General features: G+C 44.6%; 1 protein-coding gene and 1 pseudogene across 3 annotated transcripts in view; one reads left to right on the top strand and one right to left on the bottom strand.

The window, feature by feature from the left end:
- Positions 1–12,297, bottom strand: part of SEPTIN11 (septin 11) — a 93,600-nt gene that overhangs the window by 19,053 nt on the left and 62,250 nt on the right. For all 3 annotated transcript variants that reach the window (XM_043447730.1, XM_043447732.1, XM_043447731.1), the window contains exons 4-7: positions 8,663–8,849; positions 4,579–4,740; positions 2,004–2,100; positions 442–610 (exon numbers count right to left, since the gene is read on the bottom strand). In XM_043447730.1, the coding sequence (XP_043303665.1) occupies positions 442–610; positions 2,004–2,100; positions 4,579–4,740; positions 8,663–8,849 (615 nt within the window). The remainder of the gene's footprint in view (positions 1–441; positions 611–2,003; positions 2,101–4,578; positions 4,741–8,662; positions 8,850–12,297) is intronic.
- On the top strand, positions 5,629–7,786 carry LOC122427981 (annotated as a pseudogene).

Raw genomic sequence — 12,297 nt, 5'->3', positions numbered from 1 at the left:
TTCTGTAAGTTATTTCCTTTCCTGCTCACTCGTGTCCTTAGAATTGTATGGATTCATTGAAATCTAAGAGCGCTTCCAAAACAGGACTGCTGGCAAGGTTCAACCTTACATCCGGCTGGCAAAAACGAACAGCAACACCTTTATAAAGGCCTGGACCAGGTTCTATGCTTGTGTGAGTATAACAGGGTTCAAAACTCACGCCCATCACTTCCAACTTGGGCAGGTTGCGGACACTCTCGGGGCCTTCGCTTCCTCGTCTGTCAGTAATGACACCAGGTGCATCAGTTACTCGAGATGATGCAAAGTGATTATCGCAATGCCTGGCAATACATGCTACTGATCTGCCCTCACCCGCCCACCCCCCGCATGTGGGTATCTCAATCCAGTGAGTGTTTCTGTGAGACTGCTGCCGGGGAAGCTGACTGCTAGGTGCCCACGTACCTGAAGGGCTTGCTGTCCGGGTCGGTGTCCTTGAAGCCCATCTCCTCGAGCTTACAGCGCCGATACAGCTCATAATGGCGGGTATGCGTCTGCTCTCGTAAATCTTCCATGTTCACACGGATCAGCATCTCTCGGAGCTTCACAAAGTCACAGTGGTTTTCATTCTCCACTGCGAGAGACGGGTAAGAAGGCAGGGAAGGTTCTCAGCAGCCATGTCATCAAGATCTGAAGTGATGCTTCTAAGATGTTGTTACCATGGCTACTGAAACCTCTGAGGTCTCAAGGTCATCTGAGGATCCTCTACTGGATCCTCCTTCCACCCCAAACATAGACAGGATTTCTGACTTCGGTGATGACTGTGCCTGATGACGAGGGTGACCGCTGAGTGCATACTGACTGCTGAGGGCAAGGCACCCTGGGAGGAGCTCTGCAAATACTGTCTCGACTCCGTAACAGTTCTGCCAAGCAGGCTATGTGACTCCTGCCCCCCAGATGCAGAGCGTGGTTCTGATGAGCAGGCTGACCTCCCAGACAGATGGAGCAGAGTCTACATCCAGACCTTGTCATATCTGGTGATTTCTACTCCTCCATGCTGTCGGGACCTGTACAAGACAGCTTTTACGTACCAGCTCCTTTAATTTTACCAACAACAACTTCTTGCTGTTGTTGTTCAGTCACTAAGTCGTGTCCAACTCTGTGCAACCCCATGGACTACAGCCCACCAGGCTCTCCTGTCCTTTACCATCTCCTGGATTTTACTCAGATTCATGTCCATTGAGTCAGTGATGCCATCTAACCATCTCATCCTCTGCCACCCCCTTCTCCTTTTGCATCACCAATATGAAGAACGTCTTCTTATTGCAGAGAATTTAGGAAGATTCATAAACACTACAATTTTCCTATACGTCTCAAAGGTACTGTGCTTTCTCAGTTCTCATAGATTTGCTGCCTTTATTCAGAACAAGAGGACTGATAAACCTTAAACTGATGAAGAAACTTTCTTTCTGCAGTCACCCGACTTAATCCATAGCATTGGATAACCTCCTTCACAACACACAAGGGCAGGCAACAGAATCAGAGACCTTGCCCAACAAAGTGACAGAGGAAAAAAACGTCTTCAGGTTAGAGACTGTGGTCATGTCCCCGAGTGCCAATTACAGGTCACTTATTCTCATAATTCTCAGATACTGACTGAGAAAACATTTCATTAGAAGACAATTTCTCAGGAGATAATGGAGAAACAAGTATCATCTTGTCTGCGAGAAACTTTTTGCAGCTTTCTGATACTTGGCTGATGAAACTGGTTCAGACTCCCAGGGAAGAACTCTCTTCGCTCAGGAATTTATAGCAAATTCCCCACACCACCCAGCATTCCTGATGGCTGCCTCATGGGCACAAAGGCTCTGCAGACACTTCTCTCTGTTGTATTCCGGCCTCCCCATTTCTTTCTTTCGTCCATGACTGCCAGCGGCCCCCTTCCACCCTCCCATGTCGAGTCCCCGCATGGTCATTCTGGGGGTGACAGCTGAGGAGCGCCTTCCCTGTGATGCCCATGTACATACCCTGCACCACACCCCAGGGGTACTGCCTGGCCTTTGCCATCTTGTTGCCGATCTTCACCTCTTCGGTGCTGCCGACTACTGCAAAAGGGAGGTGGACCTGCCAGCAACAGAGGACAGAGCGTTACCCTCCCCAGGCGGCAAAGATGGGCCCCCGCTGCCTCCACACGCCCGCTCCTCCCGCAGGCATCTCCTTGGGGCGAGAGAAAAGGCGGAATGAAGGCAGAGGAGGGAGGGGGCTGACAGCCCAGTGGGGTAGGTGTCATGGATCCGACGCCCCTGCAACCAGCTACCGAGGCTCTGATGTGGGCGAGACTCCAGGGGAGACTGGAGTCTTTACAATTATATACATGGTAAGTCAGCGACCTCCAGTTCCTGACAGCAGCCGCTGATCTATGTGGTTACAGAGCACTTGACAGGAGGCTGGTAAGATGAAGAAATTTTTAATTTTATTTACTTTTAATTCATTTACATTTAAAAGGAAGCAGTGTGAAACAGTTTTCCCTTAATTACAACTTTATGGTTTTGGTAGGACTGCACTTCACGTGGCATCAAATTTAAATCTCCTTAAAAAAAGAGAGGAAGAAGCAATTATGTCAATGTGGACATAAACATGAAGGAAAATTATCTTTTTTGTACTTATTTCATATTGAAAAACTTTGAAGTATGTGAGGAGTCAGTTAGGCAGATGTCCAAGTAGGGATGTATGTAACTGTAAAATGTACATTGGGGAATTCCCTGGTGGTCCGGTGGTTAGGACTCTGAGGTTTCATTGCCATGGCCTGGGTTCAATCCCTGGTCAGGAAACTAAGATCCTGCAAGACTCGCAGTGCAGGCAAAAAAAGACGAAAATTAAATAATAAACAAAATACACACACACACAGAAATGATATTTTTTATATACTAGGTTAAATACGTTCTTAAATTTATCTTTTTACTTTTAAAAAATGTGGCTACTGGAAAATTTTAAATTCCTTGTGTGGCTCATTCTATATTTCTATTTAACAGCATTGCTTTTGACAGTTGATCACTGCACAAAACTCAAGTGAGAAAATTACTGGCTCAGGCCTTGCACCCAGACTTACCTTGAGCAGAGATGCTATGTAAGATGCTATGTAAGACACCATGCTCTGTGCCACGTTGATTTATTTGCTAACTATGGCTACATTCTGGGGAGAAAACAGTGATTCTTTTTCCTATTAGCAGGTAAGAGTAACATTTGAAATGCTGCTCTGCGATTGATTGCTGATAAATAATTAATCAGCAACTATTTACTGATTTACTACTCCCTGATGCAGGGTCCTTCTGCTACAGATAAACTGAGAAAGATGATGCTTTTAAAGCTGAATCCTCTCCCACAGAGAGCTTGGCAGAACCCATGGCCCAGGCTGCCCACGTGCTACTCTGTCTGGTGCTCATGGTACTTATATTTTCTAGTTGATTTCACACTGTGGACGAAGGGAAGAAAGCACATCTTCTTCCGCAGCGTCTGGAACTGCAGAGCGTTCCCTTGAGTTGAGGGCAGCAGGACCCTTGCAGCCCACACTATGATGTCACGACCTAGGAAACCACCTGCTCCATTGGCGCTGATGGACAGAAGCCGCCACTGTCCCCTAGGATAACCTTTCCTTCACACGCTCTCATGGCCGTTTCCCAGGAAGTATCTCTCTTGGGTTTCTTCCAAGGATTCCAGACCCTTTACTATTCTGGCCACAGAAGCACGACAGCCAGAGGGGCCCACACAACTCAGGGTGACCAGACCCGGGTGGAGCAGAGCTGACTAACCTCTGCAGGAATGAGATCCTTCAGTGCTAAAGGCAACGATTTCCCAGAGAAGGAAAACATTCTATTCCCTTCCAAAGTCCTGGTCATGGTGGGGATGACTGGAGGGAGATGTTCCTCCCTAAGTGATAACAGCCCTATCTAGAAGTGATATGCTGAACAGACGGAGGAAGAAGCAGTTCTGAGGAATTACTCTCATCTCCTAACTGTGATGGCAACAGCACAAATCTGGTTGAAATTTCGGTTAGGTTGAAATCTCAGTGTTAGTATTCACTAGATGGCTTTTACCAAATTATTTAATTCTCTAGATAAGCTTCAGTATGACTTTCTTTGTATAAAATGTCCACAACAGGCAAATCTACAGGGACAGGGAGGTATAGACTGGTGGTTGTCAATGTCTGTATGTGTGTGTGCGCTAAGTCACGTCAGTCTTGTCCACCTCTTTGCAACACTATGGACTGTAGCCCAGCAAGCTTCTCCGTCCATGGGATTCTCCAGGCAAGAATACTGGAATGGGTTACCATGCCCTCCTCTAGGGTATCTTTCCAACCCAGGGATCGAACCTGCATCTCTTACGTCTCCTGCATTGGCAGACAGGTTCTTTACCACTAGCGCCACCTGAGAAGCCCCTACCAATGGCTGGGATGGTTAGAAGGCTGACATCTGAAAGGTACACAGTTTCTTTCTGGGGTGATGAAAATGTTCTAAAATTGATTATGGCGATAGTCACACAATTCTGTGAATACTAAAAACCACTGCACCATCATCACTGGATGGTCCTTACGTGAGGACTTACACTCATCGTTGCGTTAATCTCTGCCACCGTTTCTTCATCTGTAGGGAACTGATAGATCTGGACTCCATTGCTGACTAGTTCACTCATGATCTTACTCTTGAATTTGTGCAATTCGTTCTTGGCAATGGTGTCAGCTTTTGCAATTATTGGAATGATGTTCACCTGTAAACCAAACACAGCCATTTTTATTTAATTCCAACAGAAGAAAAACAGACAAATGAATAAAATATAGAAAACATAGAAATGGAAATTGTACGACTTCACTTAGAAAATAGAGATGATATTAAAAAATTGCACTTTCTACCTAGATGCAAAATTCAGAAGATATGTGATAATCTTTTAATTCCATCTCTGAACACTTTACTTCCTCCCATCTGGCACTGAATGACAGCATCCTTGTAATTTCCTCTTCTGTGCCACCTCATTCTTTCTTACGGTGTAAAAGGAAGTGTTACTCTATGACAAAGAACGATAACAAAGAAGCCTGTTCTTTCAGTAACCAGCCACTCCTCTGGGACTCCTCCCAGCTCCTTTAGGAGCTTGATTTTTGCAAGTTTCTAACAGTCCAATACCAAGGTTTTCGTAGTTAGAATAGTAGAACATGCAGCTCTCTGAGGATAGCATCCTTTCTTTCTTCTGATGACCTGAAAACTGCTAGGAGCAGGGAGCCTAAACATTAACCAAACAAAAATGGTTTCACCTACTTTTAAATTTTTCAAAATCACATCAACTAATTCTCTCGAGAACCAGCTTCTATCACATTACTCTGTGCCAGAATGAGACCTAGTGCCAAAGACAAAACTCACTTTCAGAGGATCGGATAAAGAGAACTCAGGATTTGACAACAATGGCAGAAAGCCCAGGACGGGGACTGAGGACCCTCCAGCTCAAGCCCTAAAGCCCAAGGTGGGCCACTCTTCTCCCAGCTTGCCCCAGCACTGTCCATAAGGCACATTTTTAAAAATTCAGTTTTAAAAAATAACTTCCTTCCACTTCCTGCTTGGTACACAGGTTTCAATAAGATGCTATTGACATCTGATACTGAAGACCATGTGCTTCACCCAGGTCAGCCGGAAAGGGAACAGAAAGTGGTCCCAGCCAGAGAAAAGAGAAACTTCTGGGAGGTTTTCCGGGTCATGTCCGCATTCCTTTGCTTCTCCTTTTATCCCAAGAGCCAAATCAAAAATAAACCAGAATGAGATGACCCACTGATGGAAAAAACCTATTCTTCCCTATTCCTCAACCCATTCCTCACCTTATCATGCGTGGGCTTCCTCCAGCAAGTTGCAGGCCGAGGCAGACATCACTGAGGGTTAGTGAATGTCTGAATCAGGACCTGGGCAACAAACTCCCCTGTTTTTCATATTGGCTAACTTTTGTGCACATTTGGTATTCAGTTAATCAACATGCACAAAATGGCAGAGGTTCATACTTTCCTGGCCAATTTGATGAGAGTAGACAGAAGAACCAAGCTAATTTAGATTTAAAATCTCTTCTTCAGAGGCAGGTGCTTGGAAATCTTGTCTGAAATTATCATATGTTTGCCTTAATTCTTTACTTGACTTGTACCAACAAACCTTTGGCAAAATCATTTTCAAATTCTCTCCAGCATTCTATCTCCACAATAACATTAGTTCTTTGAAAGCAGTTGAATCTGCTTTATAGTGATGGTTTTGTTTTTATTAGCTGCATTTGCCTTTCCTTTCCCCTTTGAAATCAACTCTATGAAGCATAATCCTATTGTTGGATATCACCCTGATGGGGTCTACAAGCTCTGCCTCAGTGAGGAAGCCACCTCCCTCTGCCTGCCTCCCAGCCCTGCTTTCAAGGGCCTGATAGTGCAGGGAGCAGGGTCCCCCTGCCCAGGACCCCGCACCCTCAGTGGCTCACTGCAGCTGAGATGAGATGAGGGAAGGCTTCTCTTTATTCTCCCAAGAATACTCCAGCTGCAGGAGTCCTTTCTGGCTGGTAGAACATGTTTGTGTAAAGCAGTGTGCCTGTGCAGCCCGGGGCCTGGGGAGCCTGGCGTGGTATCAGTATGCGGGCCTCCTGTGGGCTGGTTCAGGCAGAGGCCTTGGGGACAGGCGGATCTTCTCAGCAGTCTCTATTATGTCCCTCGGGGGAGAAAGCATCCTTTAAACAGAGCTGTTGGGACAGAAAATAACACCCAACAAAACCCCGTAAAGATACTAAGACTTGTTACTGATCTCAAAAGCAGGTTAGAATCTAAGAGGAAACACTAGAGCGGAATTCTGTGGTTGTTCTCATTGCCATTTGCCACTTCTTTATTTCACAATGTATTGTCTTCCTACTTATTTCAAAATGGAAAATCAAATTAGTCGTCAAGTACGTCATCAAATGCAGTCAAACTTAGCAGCCCCTTCTCTCAAATGTTGTGAAGGAGAGAAGTCATACATGTGCAAAGATCAGGGGTCAAACACAATCTGAGACACTACTTCTTCTGAACACAGGGTACAGATCTCTTTTAAAATCTAAGAAGTTAGACCAACCTTATCATAAAGATAAAAAAGTAACACTTTTTAAAAAAATTTTTAACTTTAAGTTAAAGTCCAGCCTATATAAACCCTTCAAAGAGAGGTTTAAAGCAAGTTTCTTTAAAAACATAAATCATGAATTATTGTTCAATCTCCCTAAATTTAACCCTTCCTGTGACCCTTTAAGGTGTCTCCACTATACGATTCCCCAACCCTCAACAGAGCACACGCTAGTGCTAATTTAAGAACTGAAGAGCTCTCTTCCTCCCTGGCTGCTTGAAGATCAGCCGTCATCACGAATGACACAGCAACTATCCAGACCAGCAAGTTCACGACCAACCAGCTACTTCAGAGGAAATGATGTCCTTCGCCCTGGAAAGGCAACAGTCCCTAAGACAGAAATTCGGGAATAACTGGCCAAAATGTCCAAGACCAAATGTCATCTTTGTGTTTGGATTCAGAACCCATTTTGGTGACGGTAAGACAACTGGCTTCGGCATGATTTACCATTCCTTGGATTATGCGAAGAAGAAGGAGCCCAAACACAGGCTTGCAAGACATGGCCTGTATGAGAAGAACAAGACCTCAAGAAAACAGTGCAAGGAACACAAGAACGGAGTGAAGAAGTCAGGGGGACTGCAAAGGCCAGTGTTGGCACTGGCAAAAAGCAAGCTGGAGATTGGATGACAGAAGGAGTCAAGATTCTGCAATGACTGTATCTATGGTGATTGTACAGATTTTTCATGAAAGAGAAAATAAGTGAAGACCTCTTACATGAAAAAAAGAAAAAAAAAAAACAAAAAACAACCCACCAAAGATACTTCATAATAAGTTACATGATTTTGCTTTGTCCTAATATCCAGAGGTTTTGAAACATTTTTTTTCGTACTGTTAAACCTTATGGTTCTGTAAGCCAGTGAAAAGAAATACAGGGTTAGGAAGTAGAGGTGGGGATGAACAGGTGGAGACTTTTAGGGCGGTGAAACTACTATATTTGATACTCTAGTGATAATTACATGTCATTATAAATGTGTCCAAGCCCACAGAATGTACAATATCAAGAGTGAACTCTTGTGTAAACTATCGACTTGGGGTGATAGGGATGTGTCAATGTAGGTTTTTTGATTGTATTAATAACAAATGCACCATCTTGGGGGGATATTGGTAATAGGGGGCTATGCATGTGCAGAGCAGGCAATCTATGGAAAATATCTGCACCTTGCTCTTAATTTTGCTGTGAACCTAAAACGGCTTCCCTGATGGCTCAGATGGTAAAGAATCTGCCTGCAATGCGGGAGACCTGGGTTTGATCCTTGGGTTGGGAAGATCCCCTGGAAAAGGACATGGCAACCCACTCCGGTACTCCTGCCTGGAGAATCCTCATGGATAGAGAAGCCTGGTGGGCCATAGTCAATGGGGTAGCCAAGAGTTGGACATGACTGAGTGACTAAGCACACACAAAACTACTGTAAAAAATAGAACAAAATAAATAAAACACCAAATTACACCAAAAGCAAAGGTCCCCTGGGGCCTCTGGATAAAGGTGATCTTAGGGGAGAGTGGACGGCACCTAGAGCAGCAGTGAGTACCTTACTGTCCAGCTTCTTCATGGTGACCAGGTCCAGGGATTTGAGCGAATGGCCAGTGGGGGCGATGAAGTAGAGGCATGCATGGATCCTGGTGTCATGGTAGTTGAAGAGAGAACGTTTGATCTTCAGTTCCTCTTGCAAGTAGGCCTCAAACTGGGCATCGATATATTCCACGATCGGCTTATAGCTAGAATGCAGAAGACGGTCATTAAAACACATTTTTAAATCAGCATGTTGCTAGTCTCAAACCTCTTCGTACAATCCTCCAGGCAAGCCCTTAGTGGTTCCCTGTTCCCTAAGAGCTAAAGCCCAAGCTCCTTACCTTGGCAGCCCAGGCCTTTGGCCATGTGGCCGCTAAACATCGCCCCAGCCCTCCCATCCTTCTCCTTCCTAGTTCATGCTTTCTGCCCGGCGTGGCAAGCTCTTGCCTGCCTCCAGGCCTTCGCTCATGCTAGATCCCCACCTGGAATGGCCTTCTTCCCGTTAATCTCCTGGCTAACACTCATCCTTTAAAACAGTGATTAGAAGTACGTAGGACACACTGTCACTGCCCCCATGGCGCCCATGAAGATACAGCTAAGAGACTGTGGTATTCTTCCCTGCTGGGCCAAAACTGAGCCTCAAAATCTGTCCCCAAAAAGTGACTTTGACAGGCTCTCCCAACTGACTGGCATTGGTGCCCAGAGGGAAACTCCTCTGTGGTTTTAGGATGTGGCACGATCTCCGGCTGGCAGCCTCTCCCCGTTCCTCTGCCCAGTCCTGCAGGGATGAGGGCTAGCCACTCTGTGCTCTCAAAAAGCCCTGCGCTTGCCGTGACCTCATCTATAAACGGAAATGCCTGGTCTATTAGGATCAAGAGTCCTTCCAACTCTCAATTTCATGATTTGAAGGTAAACTCTCTTCTCACCAAATCATAATTCAAATCTGTTTTGAATAATTATGCATGACTCTCTGAATTGACCACAAACACTATCATTAATAGCATCTGCAGGATATATATTCAATAAACCACATGTTCTCCAGGGATGAAGTAGTTCATTAGGTCACTACGGAAAAGCCACGAACTCTTCCAGGTCTCCAGAGAGACTGCTCAGAAGCTAGTGTCAGCAGCAATGAGATGGGTAGAATAGGAATAAAATGGGTTAATCCTTCCCCAGACTTACTACCTTGCTGAGGAATGACTTAAGCTTTAAGAAAAATAAAAACCTCTCAACACTCAATCTGCAGACCCATAAATTAAACTGAAATCCCTGAAAGGGAACTATAAATATTTTATAATGAGGATGACAGCAGATGTCCTAAAAGAAAAAAACAAAAAAAAAAATGTATGACCAAAACTGAAAACAGAAAAAAGTTTTTCCTCTATTTGCCTTTGGTGATTTACTATAATCCATTGATTCAATCTGAGCAAAGCCTCTAGAAGTTTAAAGAAAAAGTAGACTGTGCCTAAAAAATCCTAAACATAATAGAAATCCCAATGAATTCCAATAGAAAGGGTGAACAACTAATAAGATTCTTCTACATGTTCCAATTTTAAAATATAGGCAGGTAGGGCTTCTCGGGTGGTTCAGTGGTTAAGAACTAGTACAGTGCAAGGGACACTGGTTCGATCTCAGGTCTGGGAAGATCCCATATGCCATGGACCAACTAAGCCCATAACCAAACTACTGAAACCCGCATGCCCTAGAGCCCGCGCTCGGCAACAAGAGAAGCCACCGCATGAGACGCCCACACACAACTAGAGGAGGCCCCACCTGCAGCAACTAGAGAAAACTCGCGTACAGCAACAAAGACCCACTATAGCCAAAAAAACCCCAAATACATAAATTAAAAAAATTTTAATATAAGCAAGAATTACATAACAATATTCATAATCATTATTATGATAGGATAGTTCTGTAAAATGGTGGTTAGAAACAGGGACTCAAGTCAGACCAACTAAGATCAAACTCCAAATCCACAACTTTCTAACTTGCTTTGGACAAGTTCCTAAACCTCCCTGTGTTTCAATTTCCTCACAGGTAACATCAAGGACAAAAGTATCACCTATATCGGAGCTAATGTGACAAATAAGTGAGCTAGTATATGCAAAAAACTAGCACGTAAAAGTGTGAGATATAACTATTTCACAGTAAATTAATAAACCACAAATTCATGAGAAAAGCAAGCCTCAGTTTTCAAAAGACAGGGGAAAAAAGAAAAAGGAAATGTGTACTGACCCAGATCCACGGTAACTCTTCTGCCACCGGCTCATGCCCTGGAGGGCGGTGGCCCAGGCCACTCCAACGAGGCCCACTCATGCCCTGTGAGTCCAGGGCCAGACCTTCGGGTCCCCTGACACTGAGGCAAGTGCTTGGGGAACCAGGCACCTCCCCAGCACCCTCTGAGCCCGGAAGGGAGGAAAGCAGCTCATAGCAGTTGCTCCTTCCTGTCCCCCCAGTTCCTGATTTGCAGCTTCCTAGCACCTCCCCCAACAGTGGTCCAAGAATGCTTCTTCTTTCTAGTAATTTCCTTTTCGCCTTTGGTTTTGATTCTGTTCCTCCAAGATTATGGGAGGCATAGCACCTCTCCTTTTCCACTGAGGAATGCTTTCTGCCCTGGATTCAGCATCTCCAAAGCCATCTCTTGTTCTCCTCTAATGTTTCAGGCTTCCTGCCGCCTTCCCCTGTTTAGGAGTTTGGGCCAATCTTTTCAATCTCCTTCTTTTCCCTGTATGCGGTTTCCTTGGAAAATCACATTTCCTCTTGTGTTTCACTTAGCCAGATCTCTTACCTAAGTTTCAGACCACTCCATCCAACTGCTTACCAGATATTTCCAGTTGCTCTTCTAGCTAATGTGCCCGAAATCACACTTCATCTTGTCCCCAAACCCTACTAGCCCGTATTCCTTAGCTCAGCAGATGGCAGCTCCATCCACACCACTGGACAAATCAGAATCCTAGGTTCAACCCAGAGACTGCCCACACAGAGCCCACTTCCCCCACACAGCCAAGAACAAGACCCCATCTGTTCTAGCCTCTATAGCATTATAAACAAATAAACGTATTTCAGGAAAACTATTGACCAAAATCACTATTCCCTGTGTTCCAGATTTCATTGCGTTGATGAAACAGCCTCTCTTGATGCATATAGTAAGTCAGCCTAGTGGCTCTGTTCTCCCTTCACATCCTTCAAATAAACTCTGCCCTCTCTCTGTCTCCTGTCCACCTGTTATCTATACTCAAAGTCATAAAAATAAGGAAACTGCATCCTTATTTTTGCCTTTTGCCAGTTTCCATTCTTATAGTGAGGATACCTATTTATAATCTGGTTTCACCAATTCAAACTTCTTTGGATTGTAGCCATATCAAGCAGAGGAAAGGGGGCAGGTAAACCAAATCAAGTCATCCGTTTTCACATAATTTCCTTTTAAGGCATGGGGAGATCCCTTTTTATCCTCCACTTTTTTTTCCCCCATAAATATCCAGCCATTTAAAAAAAAAATGACAGTGGTTGACCCTAAAAGTGATGGGAAAAAATATTTTATACAATGTTTTCTAGCCACCCAAGGTACCCATTGACCATGCTTGCAAAATAGCCTATGCCATTGTTCAGGGACTGACTCTCCATTTTACATGTGAACACATAAACAGATAC

Source organism: Cervus canadensis, chromosome 26 (genome assembly GCF_019320065.1).
Source record: "Cervus canadensis isolate Bull #8, Minnesota chromosome 26, ASM1932006v1, whole genome shotgun sequence".
Classification (NCBI taxonomy): domain Eukaryota; kingdom Metazoa; phylum Chordata; class Mammalia; order Artiodactyla; family Cervidae; genus Cervus; species Cervus canadensis.
This window is presented reverse-complemented; position numbering and strand designations above follow the sequence as displayed.